General features: G+C 38.7%; 1 protein-coding gene across 2 annotated transcripts in view; it reads left to right on the top strand.

Annotated features, from left to right (window-relative positions):
• The first annotated feature begins 3,875 nt into the window (after nt 1-3,875).
• Nucleotides 3,876-19,165, top strand: part of LOC128234497 (ammonium transporter Rh type B-like) — a 30,093-nt gene continuing 14,803 nt past the window's right edge. For both annotated transcript variants that reach the window (XM_052948756.1, XM_052948755.1), the window contains exon 1: nt 3,876-4,435. In XM_052948756.1, coding sequence (XP_052804716.1) covers nt 4,225-4,435 — 211 coding nt within the window. In that variant the 5' untranslated portion in view covers nt 3,876-4,224. The remainder of the gene's footprint in view (nt 4,436-19,165) is intronic.

The raw sequence follows: 19,165 nt of genomic DNA, 5'->3' as shown, positions 1-19,165 counted from the left end.
GAGCATTGGTACATGTAAATCCATCACAATTAGGAGCATTGGTACATGTAAAGCCATCACAATTAGGAGCATTGGTACATGTAAAGCCATCACAAATAGGAGCATTGGTACATTGAAAGCCACCTAAATGCGGAGCATTGGTACATGTAAAGTCATCACTATTGGGAGCATTGGTACATGTAAAACCATCACTATTGGAAGTATTCGTACATGTAAAGCCATCATAATTAGGAGCATTGGTACATGTAAAGCCATCACAATTAGGAGCATTGGCACATGTAAAGCCATCACAATTTGCATCATTGGTACACGTAATGCCATCACAATTGCGAGCATTGGTAAACGTAAAGCAATCGCGATTGCGAGCATTGGCACATGTGAAGCTATCACAATTGCGAGCATTGGCACATGTTAAGCCATCGCAATTGGGAGCATTGGTACACGTAAAGCCATCGCAATTGTGAGCATTTGTACACGTAAAGCCATCACAATTGGGGGCATTGATACACGTAAAGCCTTCACAATTGGGAGCATTGGTACACGTAAAGCCATCACAATTGGGAGCATTGATACACGTAAAGCCATCACAATTGGGAGCATTGGTACATGTAAAGCCATCACAATTGGGAGCATTGATACACGTAAAGCCTTCACAACTGGGAGCATTGGTACATGTAAAGCCATCACTATTGGGATCATTGGTAAATGTGAAGCCATCGCAATTGGGAGCATTGGTACACGTAAAGCCATCCAAATTGCGAGCATTAGTACACGTAAAATCATCGCAATTGCGAGCATTGGTACACGTAAAGCCATCCAAATTGAGAGCATTGGTACACGTAAAGCCATCGCAATTGCGAGCATTGGTACATGTAAAGCCATTGCAATTGAGAGCATTGGTACATGTAAAGCCATTGCAATTGAGAGCATTGGTACATGTGAAGCCATCGCAATTGAGAGCATTAGTACAAGTAAAACCATCGCAATTGAGAGCATTGGTACACGTAAAGCCATCCAAATCGCGAGCATTAGTACACGTAAAACCATCGCAATTGCGAGCATTGGTACATGTAAAGCCATTGCAATTGAGAGCATTGGTACATGTAAAGCCATTGCAATTGAGAGCATTGGTACATGTGAAGCCATCGCAATTGAGAGCATTAGTACACGTAAAACCATCGCAATTCCGAGCATTGGTACACGTAAAGCCATCCAAATTGCGAGCATTAGTACACGTAAAACCATCACAATTGCGAGCATTGGTAAATGTAAAGCCATCACACGTAGCATTGGTACATGTAAATAAATCACAATTAAGAGCATTGGTGCATTTGAAGCCTTCACACTTAGTAGCATTGGTACATGTAAAGCCATCACACGTAGGAGTATTGGTACATGTAATCCATCACAATTAGGAGCATTGGTACGTGTAAAGTCATCACGCATTGGTGCATGTACTTCACTCAAACTAAAGGTAGCTTGTATTTTCGGGAGATCAGTTTTAAATATTCCTTTGCGCAATGTTCACCGTGAAACGTTTGGGATAAACGCGTGCATGGTACTGGGGTTGGCTAGTCCATATGTTAAGCAATACGCAAGCTTTCCCGATTTAACTTATTGATATTGCAAATCTGTATGTGTATAACTGACAAAGGAGAATACATACAAACAGTGCTCCAGCTAGGCCTAATAGCAGGGTGGGGGCACAGCGCTGCCCCGTTCCAGCACCCTGCTGCTTGGTACTTCACCCTGCTATGCCTTTTTGTTTTACTTAGTAATTTTTCAGAAATATATATACATCATTTTGACAATTTATTAAAGATAACAGCTTAGGTATTCATAACAAATTATTAGTTTTTATAGAAGTTACAACACCTCCACAATAAGATTTGAAGCTTGGCCCTTGCCAGTGCACCATTAAGGCTTATTTTTTGCGCGTCAAAGGTGTCCTCACTTAGCACCCTGCCCTTTTCATATCCTGGCTGGAGCACTGATGAAGTTTCAACGTGTCAGATGCGTTTATTGACCATATCTGTAAAGGTGAAATGTGATGCCAAATATATGATTAAAGATCCCGTTTCTTACAAATAAAGAATATATTAAAGGCTCCGGTTTGTCCTTTTGTCCCGTATAAGATTACCTGAGCATCCCGCTTGCCATATTTCTACACTATCAAATTAAGCAAGATTTGATGAATGGATTGTTAAACATACTAGGGGCTTTTTACTGTGAAGTAATTTAAGAAAAAGATGGATGTATTATATACCATATTTCGATCAACTCCGCAGCATATTATTGTTGTGTATGTTACTTGACCTGATTTTCACTAGATTTTAGTTTCGAGCCATTAAAGTAATGATTGATATCCCGAGTGTTTTTTTTTTCTTTAAAATCATTATGACCTTGCTATCCAGTAAACACCGTACCAGTAAACACTTAAATGCGACCTTGATTTTAAGGGACTCGTGCATGTTTTTCGACAATAAAGAAAAAATAGATTCTGACAACAAAACCGGTCGCCCAAAGGGACTGTAACTTAAGGCAACTATTATTTAACACATAAGCCCTTTGTTGAAAACGTGGTCTTCAAAGACACTATTTTAGCATTTACCAACATGTGTTAAGGGTGCCAGCCGTCAGTACCTTTAGTTTTAACACTCCTTGTGGTTTGTCACTTTTTATTTCGTTTTAGAATACAACCTACATTTTCAGCCAATGAGATTTCTGATAGGCAACCATTAAGTAGTAGACTTAATCATGAATTCCAACTTCCGCGCGTGTTTAAAGGTCCGCCTACTGAAAATCATCCGATACACACTCCCTGCGTCAGATTTTACGTTGACAATGTATCAGCCAATGACGATGTATTCTAAGTCAGTTAGATGACTTGAAGTGAATTCCTAATGCTTAAGAAGGACTCGTTCGCTATGCTCACTCCGCCCAGTCTTAATCATTAAGGATTCACTTCGTGTCATCTAACTATTACATAAAAAGTGCATTTTCCAAAACATGAGCGAGTTCCTTTACCAACGTTCAATGTGAATCACCGACACACAACATCTCCTCTAAACCTGGCCTTGATCGTGGACATTATTGTAACTCATATATCAAGAAACAACATTAAGGAAAATCACAATACGATGGTATGATTCTTGATAACAACGTCATCGGTTAAGTGACAAAGGATACTACATAATAATTCCATTTCAGTAAAATCAAATGTGATGTTGTAATTGGAATACTTGCTATTCAACATTAATTATATATGTTATGGACAAGACGAATAATATCCGGGGCGGATCCAGGATTTGACGTTAGCTGTGGCGTAACAAGGGTGCGCAACGATAGATATATACGCCCCTCCTCCGTACCCGTAACTGATATGGTGTCAAATTTTGGCTGGGGGGTGCATTTTGAGCGTATTTTGTTACGTTTTTCTCTGCCATATTGACCATTTAAAGTAAACGTGAACGATTGTATGTGTGCCCCCACCCCCCACCCCTATGATTCGGAACATACAGGTTAGAATACAATGCAATATTTTACGAATGGTAAAGTAATTTTAAATCATAACATTGCTTTGCTCTCCCCAAAAGCCACGACTTAGGTACTGGTAGGGCTTTGTTTACTTAAACAATCTTGCAACGCCCGTATAATCTTACGTATTATATATCAGCGCGTGTCACTACGTTAAAATGCAAGAAAAAAAAATCTCCCATCAGTTATTTTCTTATTGCAAAATTTTAAACAACCAAAAATTACTTTCTCTGAAGAACGAAACTTAAACGGGTAGATTCAATGACAAGGTGTGTTCGGAAGGGCGCTTCTGATTGGTCAAACCTTTTGTCACACCTCCAAATAACAGCTGACTGATTTATAGCCGCCAGATTCCTCCAACTTACTCTATTAAACGTAAGGAATTGCTTGTCTGACAATATGAACGTTTTTTCTTCTATTTTTTTACAGTGATAGTACAATAATTTGAGCAGCATTAACGCTGTGAAACTAGGATTTATAACTACTGCAAAGAATTTAAAGCAAACAGTTCAGTCGATGCGCCTGTACTACATATATATTTGTTTACCAAAAGAGCATAAAGAGGAAATAAGTTATCGCGTAGAAATACGTGCAAAAACAACAACAACAAAGAGGAAATAAGTTATCGCGTAGAAACACGTGCAAAAACAACAACAACAAAGAGTTTTCTAGATTAAGATTAAAACAATGGGTAAAGTGTTCCGGTTCAAGTTCGGGAGTGTGGCCCTGTTTGTCCAGGTAGTTTTCATCGTCCTGTTCGCCACCCTCCTCGAGTATGATGACTCCGCCGACCCGAAACTGCCCATGGTTGGCGACCACAACTACGTCCCGCCGACTAGCGAAAACGCCACCTCCGATGGTGAAACGACGTGGGCGCGAGTCTCCAGGAAATACCCACGTAAGTGATAGTAATTGTAATTTAGTGTTAAAGTGGGCGGGGGGGGGGGATATACATAAACATAGCATAATTGAAATGCAGACTTCATACACGTGTTTTACCTTCAACAAAACCGTTGTAACCTTTTTCATAAGATGGGGTTTGTTTTGTTATATATTTCTATATTTAAATTTAGAAATGTCACTTGATCCCTGTTGTAGTTTGTTGTTAAATATAATAATATTCATTTTTTGTTCGTATTATTGTCTAACCTGACATTGTTGAAGTTCAAAACAGTGCCAATGCCAACTTAGCCGTCAGTACTTTTATCATGTGAAAAGATAAAGATCTTTTATGCCACTTAACGATTAAGACTTCAGAAACAATTAATCTCCTTTTAGCAGCTAATTGTTCAAACCCATGTGTGAGTCCACTTGCTCGGGTAGTATTACGAGTCCGATCAATGCCAACCACGGGTCACGTGATCTTTGGAGCATTCGGAACTCCTCGGCCATTTTTTCAAAAACAACCTCGGATGTATATGGACGGTTTACATACTTAAAAAGTGGTACGTTTAAGTCCGCTGCAAATAGATCGCGTAGTAATCTTATTTAGTAGTTAAAATTTATGACTTAACTCTTGGGAATCGTAATTATGTTTGCAATAATACACTTCACTGGCAATCAATTTAAACTGAGAGCAATGAATACAACTCTTAAACACTACATTTAATTAATGCTTTTATTCAAAAAATACGGACTTCTTCAACAGATGTACCGGCATACATCCGAGGTTGTTTTTGAAAAAATGGCCGAGGAGCTCCGAATGTCTTTGGAGGTCAATTAAAACCGTGGATGGAACAGCGTGTGTTCTACATTTAATTAGACCAAAATACAACTGTCATGGCCTTATATCAGCCCATCATAAGACCATGTCCGAATCCTTTTAGCCTTTGTATTATGTTTTACAAGCATACCAAACAATTGTCGTTATTTGAATGCATGTATTATATGCATTGTTTGTATGTTTCAACGTTGACATAGACATTTTCATCTCGTTACAAAGGTGACTTATATTTCAAACACCGGCGGCATTCTTCAAGGCCGTTATTTGCTCCGTTTTTATAGTCTTATTTGTAAGCCTTATTGTATCATGTTTCTAGACTTATCCGTCTAACTGACTTCGTTCATAAAAGTCGGCAAAGCTGGTCTACATCCAGACCTTGTTTCAGGATTTTGTTTTTACCACACCCAGAGGATCCCTTTCCTTCATGTCACAACAACTACTCGTATATGACAATTCTCATTATGATGCAAAGCGAAGAAATATACAAAAATACGCCCATGGAGCACGATTTTCAAATTCGCTTTACCGGGTTAAACCGATACCAATTGTAAAATCCCGTCACCAAAGGTGATATTATACTCAAATTTACCTTCTACCCATATGATACTGTACTCATATTTACCTTCTACCCAGGGGATACTGTACTTATATTTACCTTCCGCCCCGGGGATACCGTATTTATATTTACCTTCTACCCCGGGGATACCGAATTTATATTTACCTTCCACCCCGGGGATACCGTATTTATATTTACCTTCCACCCCGGGGATACCGTATTTATATTTACCTTCCACCCCGGGGATACCGTATATATATTTACCTTCCACCCCGGGGATACCGTATTTATATTTACCTTCCACCCCGGGGATACCGTATTTATATTTACCTTCCACCCCGGGGATACCGTATATATATTTACCTTCTACCCCGGGGATACCGTATTTATATTTACCTTCTACCCCGGGGATACCGTATTTATATTTACCTTCCACCCCGGGGATACCGTATTTATATTTACCTTCCACCCCGGGGATACCGTATATATATTTACCTTCCACCCCGGGGATACCGTATATATATTTACCTTCTACTCATGTGATATTGTACTTATATTTACCTTCTACCCCGGGGATACCGTATATATATTTACCTTCTACTCATGTGATATTGTACTTATATTTACCTTCTACCCCGAGGATACCGTATATATATTTACCTTCTACTCATGTGATATTGTACTTATATTTACCTTCTACCCCGGGGAAACCGTATTTATATTTACCTTCTACCCCGGGGATACCGTATTTATATTTACCTTTTATCCATGTGATATTGTACTGATATTTACCTTCTACCCCGGGGATACCGTATATATATTTACCTTCTACTCATGTGATATTGTACTGATATTTACCTTCTACCCCGGGGATACCGTATTTATATTTACCTTCTACTCATGTGATATTGTACTTATATTTACCTTCTACCCCGGGGAAACCGTATTTATATTTACCTTCTACCCCGGGGAAACCGTATTTATATTTACCTTCTACCCCGGGGATACCGTATTTATATTTACCTTCTACCCCGGGGAAACCGTACTTATATTTACCTTCCGCCCCGGGGAAACCGTATTTATATTTACCTTCCACCCCGGGGATATTGTATTTATATTTACCTTCTACCCCGGGGATACCGTATTTATATTTACCTTCTACCCCGGGGAAACCGTACTTATATTTACCTTCCGCCCCGGGGAAACCGTATTTATATTTACCTTCTACCCCGGGGATACCGTATTTATATTTACCTTTTATCCAGGTGATATTGTACTTATATTTACCTTCTACTCAGGTGATATTGTACTGATATTTACCTTCTACCCAGGTGATATTGTATTTATATTTACCTTCTACCCCGGGGATACCGTATTTATATTTACCTTCTACTCATGTGATATTGTACTTATATTTACCTTCTACCCCGGGGAAACCGTATTTATATTTACCTTCTACCCCGGGGATACCGTATTTATATTTACCTTTTATCCAGGTGATATTGTACTTATATTTACCTTCTACTCAGGTGATATTGTACTGATATTTACCTTCTACCCAGGTGATATTGTATTTATATTTACCTTCTACCCCGAGGATACCGTATTTATATTTACCTTCTATCCAGGTGATATTGTACTTATATTTACCTTCTACTCAGGTGATATTGTACTTATATTTACCTTCTACCCCGGGGATACCGTATTTATATTTACCTTCTACTCAGATGATATTGTAATTATATTTACCTTCTACCCCGGGGATACCGTTTTTATATTTACCTTCTACCCCGTGAATACCGTATTTATATTTACCTTCTACCCAGAGGATATTGTACTTATATTTACATTCTTTCCAGGTTATATTTTACTTATATTTACCTTCTACCCCGGGGATACCGTATTTATATTTACCTTCTACTCAGGTGATATTGTACTGATATTTACCTTCTACCCAGATGATATTGTACTTATATTTACCTTCTACCCCGGGGATACCGTTTTTATATTTACCTTCTACCCCGGGGATATTGTACTTATATTTACCTTCTACTCAGGTGATATTGTACTTATATTTACATTCTTCCCAGGTGATATTTTACTTATATTTACCTTCTACCCCGGGGATACGTATTTATATTTACCTTCTACTCAGGTGATATTGTATTTATATTTACCTTTTACCACGGGGATACCGTATTTATATTTACCTTCTACTCAGATGATATTGTAATTATATTTACCTTCTACCCCGGGGATACCGTTTTTATATTTACCTTCTACCCCGTGAATACCGTATTTATATTTACCTTCTACCCAGAGGATATTGTACTTATATTTACATTCTTTCCAGGTTATATTTTACTTATATTTACCTTCTACCCCGGGGATACCGTATTTATATTTACCTTCTACTCAGGTGATATTGTACTTATATTTACCTTCTACCCAGATGATATTGTACTTATATTTACCTTCTACCCCGGGGATACCGTTTTTATATTTACCTTCTACCCCGGGGATACTGTATTTATATTTACCTTCTACCCAGAGGATATTGTACTTATATTTACATTCTTCCCAGGTGATATTTTACTTATATTTACCTTCTACCCCGGGGATACGTATTTATATTTACCTTCTACTCAGGTGATATTGTATTTATATTTACCTTTTACCACGGGGATACCGTATTTATATTTACCTTCTACTCAGGTGATATTGTACTTATATTTACCTTCTACCCGGATGATTTTGTACTTATATTTACCTTCTACCCAGGTGATATTGTACTTATATTTACCTTCTACCCAGGTGATATTGTACTTATATTTACCTTCTACTCAGGTGATATTGTACTTATATTTACCTTCTACCCAGGTGATATTGTACTTATATTTACCTTCTACTCAGGTGATATTGTACTTATTATTACCTTCTACCTAGTTGAAATTGTACTTATATTTACCTTGTACCCATGTGATATGTTACTTATATTTACTTCGACCCCGGGTATACCGTATTTATATTTACCTTCTTTTCGGGTAATATTGTACTTATATTTACCTTCTACCCAGGTAATAGTGTACTTATATTTACATTCTACCCCGGGGATACCGTATTTATATTAACCTTCTACCCCGGGGATTCCGTATTTATATTTACCTTCTACCCAGGTAATATTGTACTTATATTTACCTTCTACCCAGGTGATAATGTACTTATATTTACCTTCTACCCAGGTGATATTGTACTTATATTTACCTTCTACTCAGGTGATACTGTACTGATATTTAACTCCTACCACGGGGATACCATATTTATATTTGCCTTCTACCCAGGTGATATTGTACTTATATTTACCTTCTAACCAGGTGATAATGCACTTATATTTAACTTCCATTCAGGTCATATTGTACTTATATTTACCTTCTACTCAGGTGATATTGTACTTATATTTACCTTCTACCCCGGGGATACGTATTCATATATACCTTTTACCCAGGTGATATTGTACTCATATTTACCTTCTACCCAGATGATATTGTACTTATATTTACCTTCTACCCCGGGGATACCGTACTTAATATTTACCTTCTACCCAGGTGATTGTACACTTATAGTTATGGAAAGTACCAATCAAAGACAATATTTACAGTAAGAAATCTGGATTTGATATTGAACTAAGTGTCTAAATACAAAACGAGGAAGTCAACTAGGTCTAACCATCCTTGAATACTTCTACTCTGAAGCACAATAAACAACGCCGTGTTTTGTATGAAAAGAACCTATCTTTGCAAACAGGCCAAGCTACACACATTCAAATATCTTCCCAAAGTGTCGAACATAAGGTCTTGTATTATGTGTACTTGTGTAGGATACGACCCTATAATAGTATAAAAAAAAAAAACCTCCAGTGAGGCGAACTCATACTTTTTTTGTCTTCCGGTTGAAAAAGCGTGCACTCATACGTAAAATTTATAAAAAAGACTTACGCTCATATGTGACTGTGGGTGTAAGAGGAAGAATGTGACTGTGGGTGTGAGAGGTAGAATGTGACTGTGGGTGTGAGAGGTAGAATGTGACTGTGGGTGTGAGAGGTAATATGTGACAGTGGGTGTGAGAGGTAGAATGTGACTGTATATGTGAGCGGAAGAATGTGACTGTGGGTGTGAGAGGTAGTATGTGACTGTATATGTGAGCGGAAGAATGTGACTGTGGGTGTGAGAGGTAGAATGTGACTGTATATGTGAGCGGAAGAATGTGACTGTGGGTGTGAGAGGTAGAATGTGACTGTATATGTGAGCGGAAGAAGGTGACTGTGGGTGTAAGAGGAAGAATATGACTGTATATGTGAGCGGAAGAATGTGACTGTGGGTGTGAGAGGTAGTATGTGACTGTGGGTGTGAGAGGTAGAATGTGACTGTGAGTGTGAGAGGTAGAATGTACATGTGGATGTGAGAGGTAGAATGTGACTGTGAGTGTGAGAGGTAGAATGTGACAGTGGGTGTGATAGGTAGTATGTGACTGTGGGTGTGAGAGGTAGAACGTGACTGTGGTTGTGAGAGGTAGTATGCGACTGTGGGTGTGAGAGGTAGAATGTGACTGTGAGTGTGAGAGGTAGAATGTGACTGTGGGTGTGAGAGGTAGAATGTGACTGTGGGTGTGAGAGGTAGAACGTGACTGTGGTTGTGAGAGGTAGTATGTTACTGTGGGTGTGAGAGGTAGAACGTGACTGTGGGTGTGAGAGGTAGAACGTGACTATGGGTGTGAGAGGTAGAACGTGACTGTATTTATGAAAGGTAGTATATGTGACTGTGGGTGTGAGAGGTAGAATGTGAAATGTGGGTGTGAGAGGTAGAATGTGACTGTGAGTGTGAGAGGTAGAATGTGACTGTGGGTGTGAGAGGTAGAACGTGACTGTGGGTGTGATAGGTAGAACGTGACTGTTGGTGTTAGAGGTAATATATGACTGTGGGTGTGAGAGGTAGAATGTGATTCTGGGTGTGAGAGGATGAATGTGACTGTGGGTGTGAGAGGAAGAAAGTGACTGTGGGTGTGAGAGGAAGAATGTGACTGTTGTAGTGAGAGGAATAATGTGACTGAGGGTGTGAGAGGAAGAATGTGACTGAGGGTGTGAGAGGAAGAATGTGACTGCGGGTGTGAGAAGTAGTAAGTGACTGTGAGATTGTGACTATTGGTGTAAAAGGAAGAATGTGACTGTGGATGTAAGAGGTAGAATGTGACTGTGGGTGTGAGATGTAGTATGTAACTTTGGGTGTGAGAGGTGGAATGTGACTGTGGGCGTGAGAGGTGGAATGTGACTGTGGGTATGAGAGGTAGAATGTGACTGTTGGTGTGAGAGGTAGAATGTGACTGTAAGTGTGCGAGGTAGAATGTGATTGTTGGTGTGAGAGGTTGAATGTGACTGTGAGTGTGCGAGGTTGAATGTGATTGTTGGTGTGAGAGGTAGAATATGACTTTGAGTGTGCGAGGTAGAATGTGAGTGTTGGTGTGAGTGGTGGAATGTGACTGTGAGTGTGCGAGGTAGAATGTGATTGTTGGTGTGAAAGGTAGAATGTGATTGTTGGTGTGAGAGGTAGAATGTGACTGTGGGTGTGAGAGGTAGAACGTGACTGTGGTTGTAAGAGGTAGAATGTGACTGTGGGTGTGCGAGGTAGAATGTAACTATGGGTTTGAGAGGTAGAATGTGACTGTGGGTGTGATAGGTAGAACGTGACTGTGGGTGTGAGAGGTAGAATGTGACTGTGTGTATGATAGGTAGAACGTGACTGTGGGTGTGAGAGGAAGAATATGACTGTGGGTGTGAGAGGTAGAACGTGACTGTGGGTATGAGAGATAGAACGTGACTGTGGGTGTGATAGGTAGAACGTGACTGTGGGTTTGAGAGGTAGTATATGTGACTGTGAGTGTGAGAGGTAGAATGTACATGTGGGTGTGATAGGTAGAATGTGACTCTGAGTGTGAGAGGTAGAATGTGACTGTGAGTGTGCGAGGTAGAATGTGATTGTTGGTGTGAGAGGTGGAATGTGACTGTGGATGTAAGAGGTAGAATGTGACTGTGGGTGTGAGAGGTGGAATGTGACTGTGGGTTGTAAGAAGTAGAATGTAACTGCAGTTGTGGGAGGTTGATCGTGACTGTGGGTGTGAGAGGTAGAATGTGATTGTATATGTGAAAGCTTGATCGTGACTGTGGGTGTGAGAGGTAGAATGTGACTGTAGATGTAAGAGGTAGAATGTGACTGTAGATGTGAGAGGTTGATTGTGACTGTGGTTGTAAGAGTTCGAATGTGACTGTGCTTGGGAGAGGAAGAATGTGACTGTGAGTGTGAGAGGCAGATTGTGACTGTAGATGTGAGAGGTTGATTGTGACTGTGGTTGTAAGAGTTAGAATGTGACTGTGCTTGGGAGAGGTAGAATGTGACTGTGGGTGTGAAACGTAGAATGTGACTGTAAGTGTGAGAGGTAGAATGTGACTGTTGATGTCAGAGGTTGATTGTGACTGTGGTTGTAAGAGTTAGAATGTGACTGTGGTTGTAAGAGTTAGAATGTGACTGTGGTTGTAAGAGTTAAAATGTGACTGTGAGTGTGAGAGGCAGAATGTGACTGTGCTTGGGAGAGGTAGAATGTGACTGTGGGTTGTAAGAGGCAGAATGTGACTGTGGGTGTGAGAGGTAGAATGTGACTGTGCTTGTGAGAGGTTGATTGTGACTGTGGGTGTGAGAGGTAGAATGTGACTGTGCTTGGGAGAGGTTGATTGTGACTGTGGGTGTGAAACGTAGAATGTGACTGTGAGTGTGAGAGGCAGATTGTGACTGTAGATGTCAGAGGTTGATTGTGACTGTGGTTGTAAGGGGTAGAATATGACTGTGGGTTGTAAGAGGCAGAATGTGACTGTGGGTGTGAAACGTAGAATGTGACTGTGGTTGGGAGAGGTAGAATGTGACTGTGGGTGTGAGAGGTAGAATGTGACTGTGGGTGTGAGAGGTAGAATGTGACTGTGGGTGTGAGAGGTAGAATGTGACTGTGGTTGGGAGAGGTAGAATGTGACTGTGCTTGGGAGAGGTAGAATGTGACTGTGCTTGGGAGAGGTAGAATGTGACTGTGAGTGTGAGAGGCAGATTGTGACTGTAGATGTCAGAGGTTGATTGTGACTGTGGTTGTAAGAGGTAGAATGTGACTGTGAGTGTGCGAGGTAGAATGTGATTGTTGGTGTTAGAGGTAGAATGTGACTGTGAGTGTGAGAGGCAGATTGTGACTGTAGATGTCAGAGGTTGATTGTGACTGTGGTTGTAAGAGGTAGAATGTGACTGTGAGTGTGCGAGGTAGAATGTGATTGTTGGTGTGAGAGGTAGAATGTGACTGTGAGTGTGCGAGGTAGAATGTAACTGTGGGTTTGAGAGGTAGAATGTAACTGTGGGTTTGAGAGGTAGAATGTGACTTTAGATGTGAGAGGTTGATTGTGACTGTGGGCGTGAGACGTAGAATGTGACTGTGCTTGGGAGAGGTAGAATGTGACTGTGGGAGTGAGACGTAGAATGTTACTGTGGGTGTGAGAGGTGGAATGTGACTGTGGGTGTGAGACGTAAAATGTGACTGTGGGTGTGAGAGGTAGAATGTGACTGTGGGTGTGTGAGTAAGAATGTGACTGTGAGTGTGAGAGGTAGAATGTGACTGTGGGTGTGAGAGGTAGAATGTGACTGTGGGTGTGAGAGGTAGAATGTGACTGTGCTTGGGAGAGGTAGAATGTGACTGTGGGTGTGAGAGGTAGAATGTGACTGTGGGTGTGATAGTAAGAATGTGACTGTGAGTGTGAGAGGTAGAATGTGACTGTGGGTGTGAGAGGTAGAATGTGACTGTGGGTGTGAGAGGTAGAATGTGACTGTGCTTGGGAGAGGTAGAATGTGACTGTGCTTGGGAGAGGTAGAATGTGACTGTGGGTGTGAGAGGAAGAATACATTAGATACTATCTCAGTAAATTCGCTTTAAAAGTATCAGTTGGTATTTCTATTACAAAGACATGCTAAATATTTTTATTAGATTTTTTTGTTAACATTAAGGAAAAGCTCAAGCACTTTAATATTATGATGTCCTTTACTGATCGTTTAATCTGTAGATTAACATCTCCGAAAATCTACGAAATAGACGCCGAAATGTGTTACCGTTAAATTTGTATCCATGGACGCATACGAACATAAGACTTCCAGGTGGTTCATTTTAATCATGGGTGTCTTTATAAAAAAACTTAATAACTTTGGCATGGCCTTAATCTAAGGAACGGTACATGTATATTTTATGATCATCTCAAATGATCTCAAAGTCAGGACAATCGCGAGGAGTCAAGTTTCATTTAAAATATTGCCATAAGTTTCGTCTTACTTTACGAAAAGAAACCATCTAAACATTTTCAGTTGACTCGAAGTAACAGCCCGGTGTAATGGCGCAGAACCCGTTAGCGGGTAATTTTACACTTCGAGCCTATTAATAAAGGCTTTAGGGTTAACTTTTCAATATTATCGTTAAAGATCAGAAACGCTGTAAATTTGACCTTTCAATATAGAAAAATAAAGAATATATTCATGAATGATACAATGGTTAGTCTAAGTGGGTCATTTTCTTTCAATGACGATTAGTGTTCGGAATGCTATTGTGTCCAAGAGAAGGCTGTGGTTTGTTATAACCTGTAGTACAAATCTCACATCTCAAACACAAAGCTGGTCAAATGATTATTACTGATCAAACTAATATTCTGACAAATGAGACGGCAGTATTTCACAAGTTTTCGCTACAAATCTTTTCAGTAAATCAGCAGTCAGTCGTTTATTATTTATTTAATCAGGTGAAGCGGTAGATATAAACAATGGCTGGCCCTAAATTTACAATACTTAAAAGTGGTGGTCATTTGCTATGAAATCAACGATTCACTATTTTGCAATGCAAATAATAAACAAAAATGCGAAAGTAATTGTCAGTATTTAGTTTGATTATGCCAAATTAATTGATATTTGTGTATAATTTACACTCCTGAATTGAAACATAATTCATGGATAACCCTGTTACACATGTTGTCAACAATTAGAGAAATAAATTCAAAAGTAACCATTTATTTGAAATAAAATTCGAACATTTAAGTAGCATTAATACAATGAAAATACAGGGACAAGTGCAGTCGTCGAAAAATTAAAAAATCAACATGTTGCAAGGCTGTTAGAATTTTATTTCAAATAAATGGTTATTGAAATCAGTTTTATTAAGATTTTTTTCTTTGGCTCAAACCACTGACAATTGTGGTAATACATCTATCAGTATTCAATAAATATATAATATATGATTAAACAAACAGGTATATATTATATAAATTTGTAGTGTTTCTTGCAGCACACACATTTCAATATTATAGCGTTAAAGCTGCACTCTCACAGATTGAACATTTTGACATCTTTTTTTATTTTTTGCCTTGGAACGAGCCATTTTTGGCGAAAATCCATGGAAACCAGTGATATAAGACTGCTGACAAAAAATAGATCGCAGATTTTTATATTTAAGTTAAAAAACACAACGTTTTATGCCATTAAACACTAGTTTTCTAACGGAAATATGCAAATCTGCGCTCTGATTTTTGTCGGCAAACTTTTATCATTGTTTTTTCAGATATTTACGCAGAAATTTGCTCTTTCCAAGTCAAAAAATAAAAAAAAGTTGTAAAAACGGTCAATCTGTGAGAGTGCAGCTTTAAATGCGGGGTTCGTCATTCAATTATAAATATTGTTACTAGCACATGTTTTAGTATTTGAAATTTCAAAGAAGGACTTATTAAGATAACATCGACTCCTGTAACCACCCTTTGATTCACATTTTCTTGTTTGTATGAAAATGATAAGTTTAGAATATAATTCTGTTTCGGGAGGTCAGAAGACGTTATGATCAGAAGTGTTTTTGAATACGCTTTAAAACAAATTACAAACGAATTTATTCTTGCAAACAGATGTTTATATAGCATTATTGAAATGTATTCTTACCACACCAGAGTTGCCTGGGGCTACAGGAGTGGAGATGGATGCTTCTTTGTTGCTTCATTAACTTAAAAAGTAGTTCGATTAATTGCAGCAATTACCTTATAACAGTCAAATGTTTTCTTAACCTTGGATGTTTACCCAAACCATACTATTTTAATACCATTGTTCTCATTTCTACCCATATTTCGTCTTGAATAACAACGTTATATAATACTAGTATGTATGGCAGATGTGTACTAATACACAACTATAAAGGTTTAATCTCGAAAGACATTTAATACCTTTGATGTGACAGCTGTCGATGGAGATGTAATCGTATTATGCATGTGAAACTCTTCTGTGTATTGTGGCTGCTGACACATCAAGAAGAAATCGTGTATCTCGTATATGCAGTTATTTAAAGATTGTTAAATTAAGACAAAACCGTTATTCCATCATTGTGCAGAACTTAATTAACATTCCGTTGTTTATATGAACATATTAAAAGAAGATAATATGTAAACTCACCAGGTTCCGGCAAGATCATAACGATAACACCGACATCACTCGTACTCGGGAATTATCATGGGTTCATGTTTATTCTTTGTGCTTTTAACTTCCCCTTATAGTTTTATATTTGTGTTCCATTTTTTATTTTATAAGGAGTACGTGGTGAACAGATAATAACGAAGAAGAATTAACCTTTTACCACTGCCATGTGAAATGTAAATAATAAAGGGAACAACAACAATTTAATTATTTCTCATGACTTTTCGTTGAAACTATAAGGCTAAGTTCAAATTAACGCTCCACTAAAATGTTTAATTAAGTAGGATATTCCGCATAGGAAAACTGAAGTACGAAATTCCGTGTCACACAAATGTTAAAGTATATAAATACGCCTGAAATTTGTTTACGCCTGGAATTTCCAATATTACGCCCGGAATCTAAAAGGAACATGTGTAGATTTTGCGCGAAATTTCGTCCATACTCCAGGCGGAATTCAATAATTCTGTTCCAATTCCGCCTCAATTCAGGCCGTAACCCGCCCTTTTATTAAGAACGGGTAGAGCCTTTGTTGATTCGCGTAAAAAACGTTATTCAAAATCGTGAACAATATATGAGCAAATGTTAACATATGTTGAAAGCCGCCAGTGTCTTAATTTTAACAATCCTAATGATTTCCCACACTAAATTACGTCATACGACGATTACTAGACTTCTCAAACGACGTTAATTACTAGCCTACACTCACGACCTTGATTAATAGACTATACTTACGACCATATCGACTAGACTATACTCACGACCTTGACGACTAGACTATACACACGACCTTGACTACTAGACTTTACTCACGACCTTGACTACTACACTATACTCACGACCTTGACTACTAGACTACACTCACGACCTTGACTACTAGACTACACTCACGACCTTGACTACTAGACTATACTCACGACATTGACTAGTACACTATACTCACGACCTTGACTTCTACAATAGACTCACAAACTTGACTACTAGACTACACTCACGACCTTAATTACTTGACTATACTTACGACCTTGATTACTTGACTACACTTACGACCTTGATTACTAGACTACACTAACGACCTTGAATACTAGACTACACTTACGACCTTGATTACTAGACTACACTTGCGACCTTGATTACTAGACTACACTCACGACCTTGATTACTAGACTACACTTACGACCTTGATTACTAGACTACACTCACGACCTTGAATACTTGACTACACTCACGACCTTGATTACTGAACTACACTCACGACCTTGATTACTATACTACTCTCACGACCTTGACTATTAGACTACACTTACGACCTTGATTACTAGACTACACTCACGACCTTGATTACTAGACTACTACCACGACCTTGACTACTAGACTACACTTACGACCTTGATTATTAGACTACACTCACGACCTTGAATACTTGACTACACTCACGACCTTGATTACTGAACTACACTCACGACCTTGATTACTATACTACTGTTACGACCTTGACTATTAGACTACACTTACGACCTTGATTACTAGACTATACTCACGACCTTGATTACTAGACAACTATCACGACCTTGACTACTACACTACACTTACGACCTTGATTACTAGACTACACTTACGACCTTGATTACTAGACTACACTTACGACCTTGATTACTAGACTACACTCACGACCTTGATTACTAGACTACACTTACGACCTTGATTACTAGACTACACTCACGACCTTGATTACTAGACTACACTACTCACACGACCTTGACTTCTCATGAAGATCAGTATTTACTCGCTTCGTTAACAATAAAAACGCTTCAATATTTGTCAGAACTCTCAACATTTGCCTTTCACACAGTAGTTGACGGTTCGATCCTCACCAGGGGAAGGTTCTTATGGTCTGTTAAGAAGTACACAGTTTTTCGATTCTGTCAGGGTTACAGACTGTCTTTACAATCGATATCTATTAAACTAACTGATAAAATAACTTGGAAGGATCACCTACTATCATGACACTTTAATATGATGTCTTTACAACGACAATAAAATATTCATTTCCTATCATTCATTTGTGGCATAATAGTACCTTTTTAGTATTTTTTTATGATCAAACATTAAACTGACTTCATATCAAACGATTACATCTTGTTTGTATAAAATATACACTAGTTGTGGTAATAATTACTACTGTAGAATATTTAGGCTTGAGGTAAAATTTCAAATTTCATGGGACTTAATTTATGTCCATGGTAATAACATATGTGAAACTAATATCCAAATAAAGTAATTCAATACATGTAGACATAAAAACATGCGGAGAAAAGGCAATAAATTAACCGTGTTTATTTTAACCATAACCGATGTATCAAATTCCACATTTTTCATTTTATGCGAGTTTTGTGCATGTATGTATCTATGGTGGATGTTTTCTGCCATTCCGTGTTTTAGACGCCATGTGCCGATGCGAAGATACGAAATAATAATACGGCGTTTTTTTCGCATCGCCACTTGGTGTTGTTTCCGAATGTTGCCGCTCTGTCTCATGGCTATTTCGCCTATTTTCGTATTTTCGCCCGTGACTTTGCCTATTTTCGTATTTTCGCTCGTGACTTGGCATATTTTCGCTCGTGACCTGGCCTATTTTCGTATTTTCGCCCGTGACTTGGCATATTTTCGCCCGTGACCTGGCCTATTTTCGTATATCGTTCCGCCACTTGCGGCTTATATTCGTATTTTCACTTTACGGTAGGCATGGCAAGCGATAAAGCATCCATTAATAAACTCAAGACAAAA

This window comes from Mya arenaria, chromosome 5 (genome assembly GCF_026914265.1).
Source record: "Mya arenaria isolate MELC-2E11 chromosome 5, ASM2691426v1".
NCBI lineage: Eukaryota > Metazoa > Mollusca > Bivalvia > Myida > Myidae > Mya > Mya arenaria.
The sequence above is the reverse complement of the archived record's forward strand: the minus strand, read 5'-3'. Positions and strand labels throughout refer to the sequence as shown.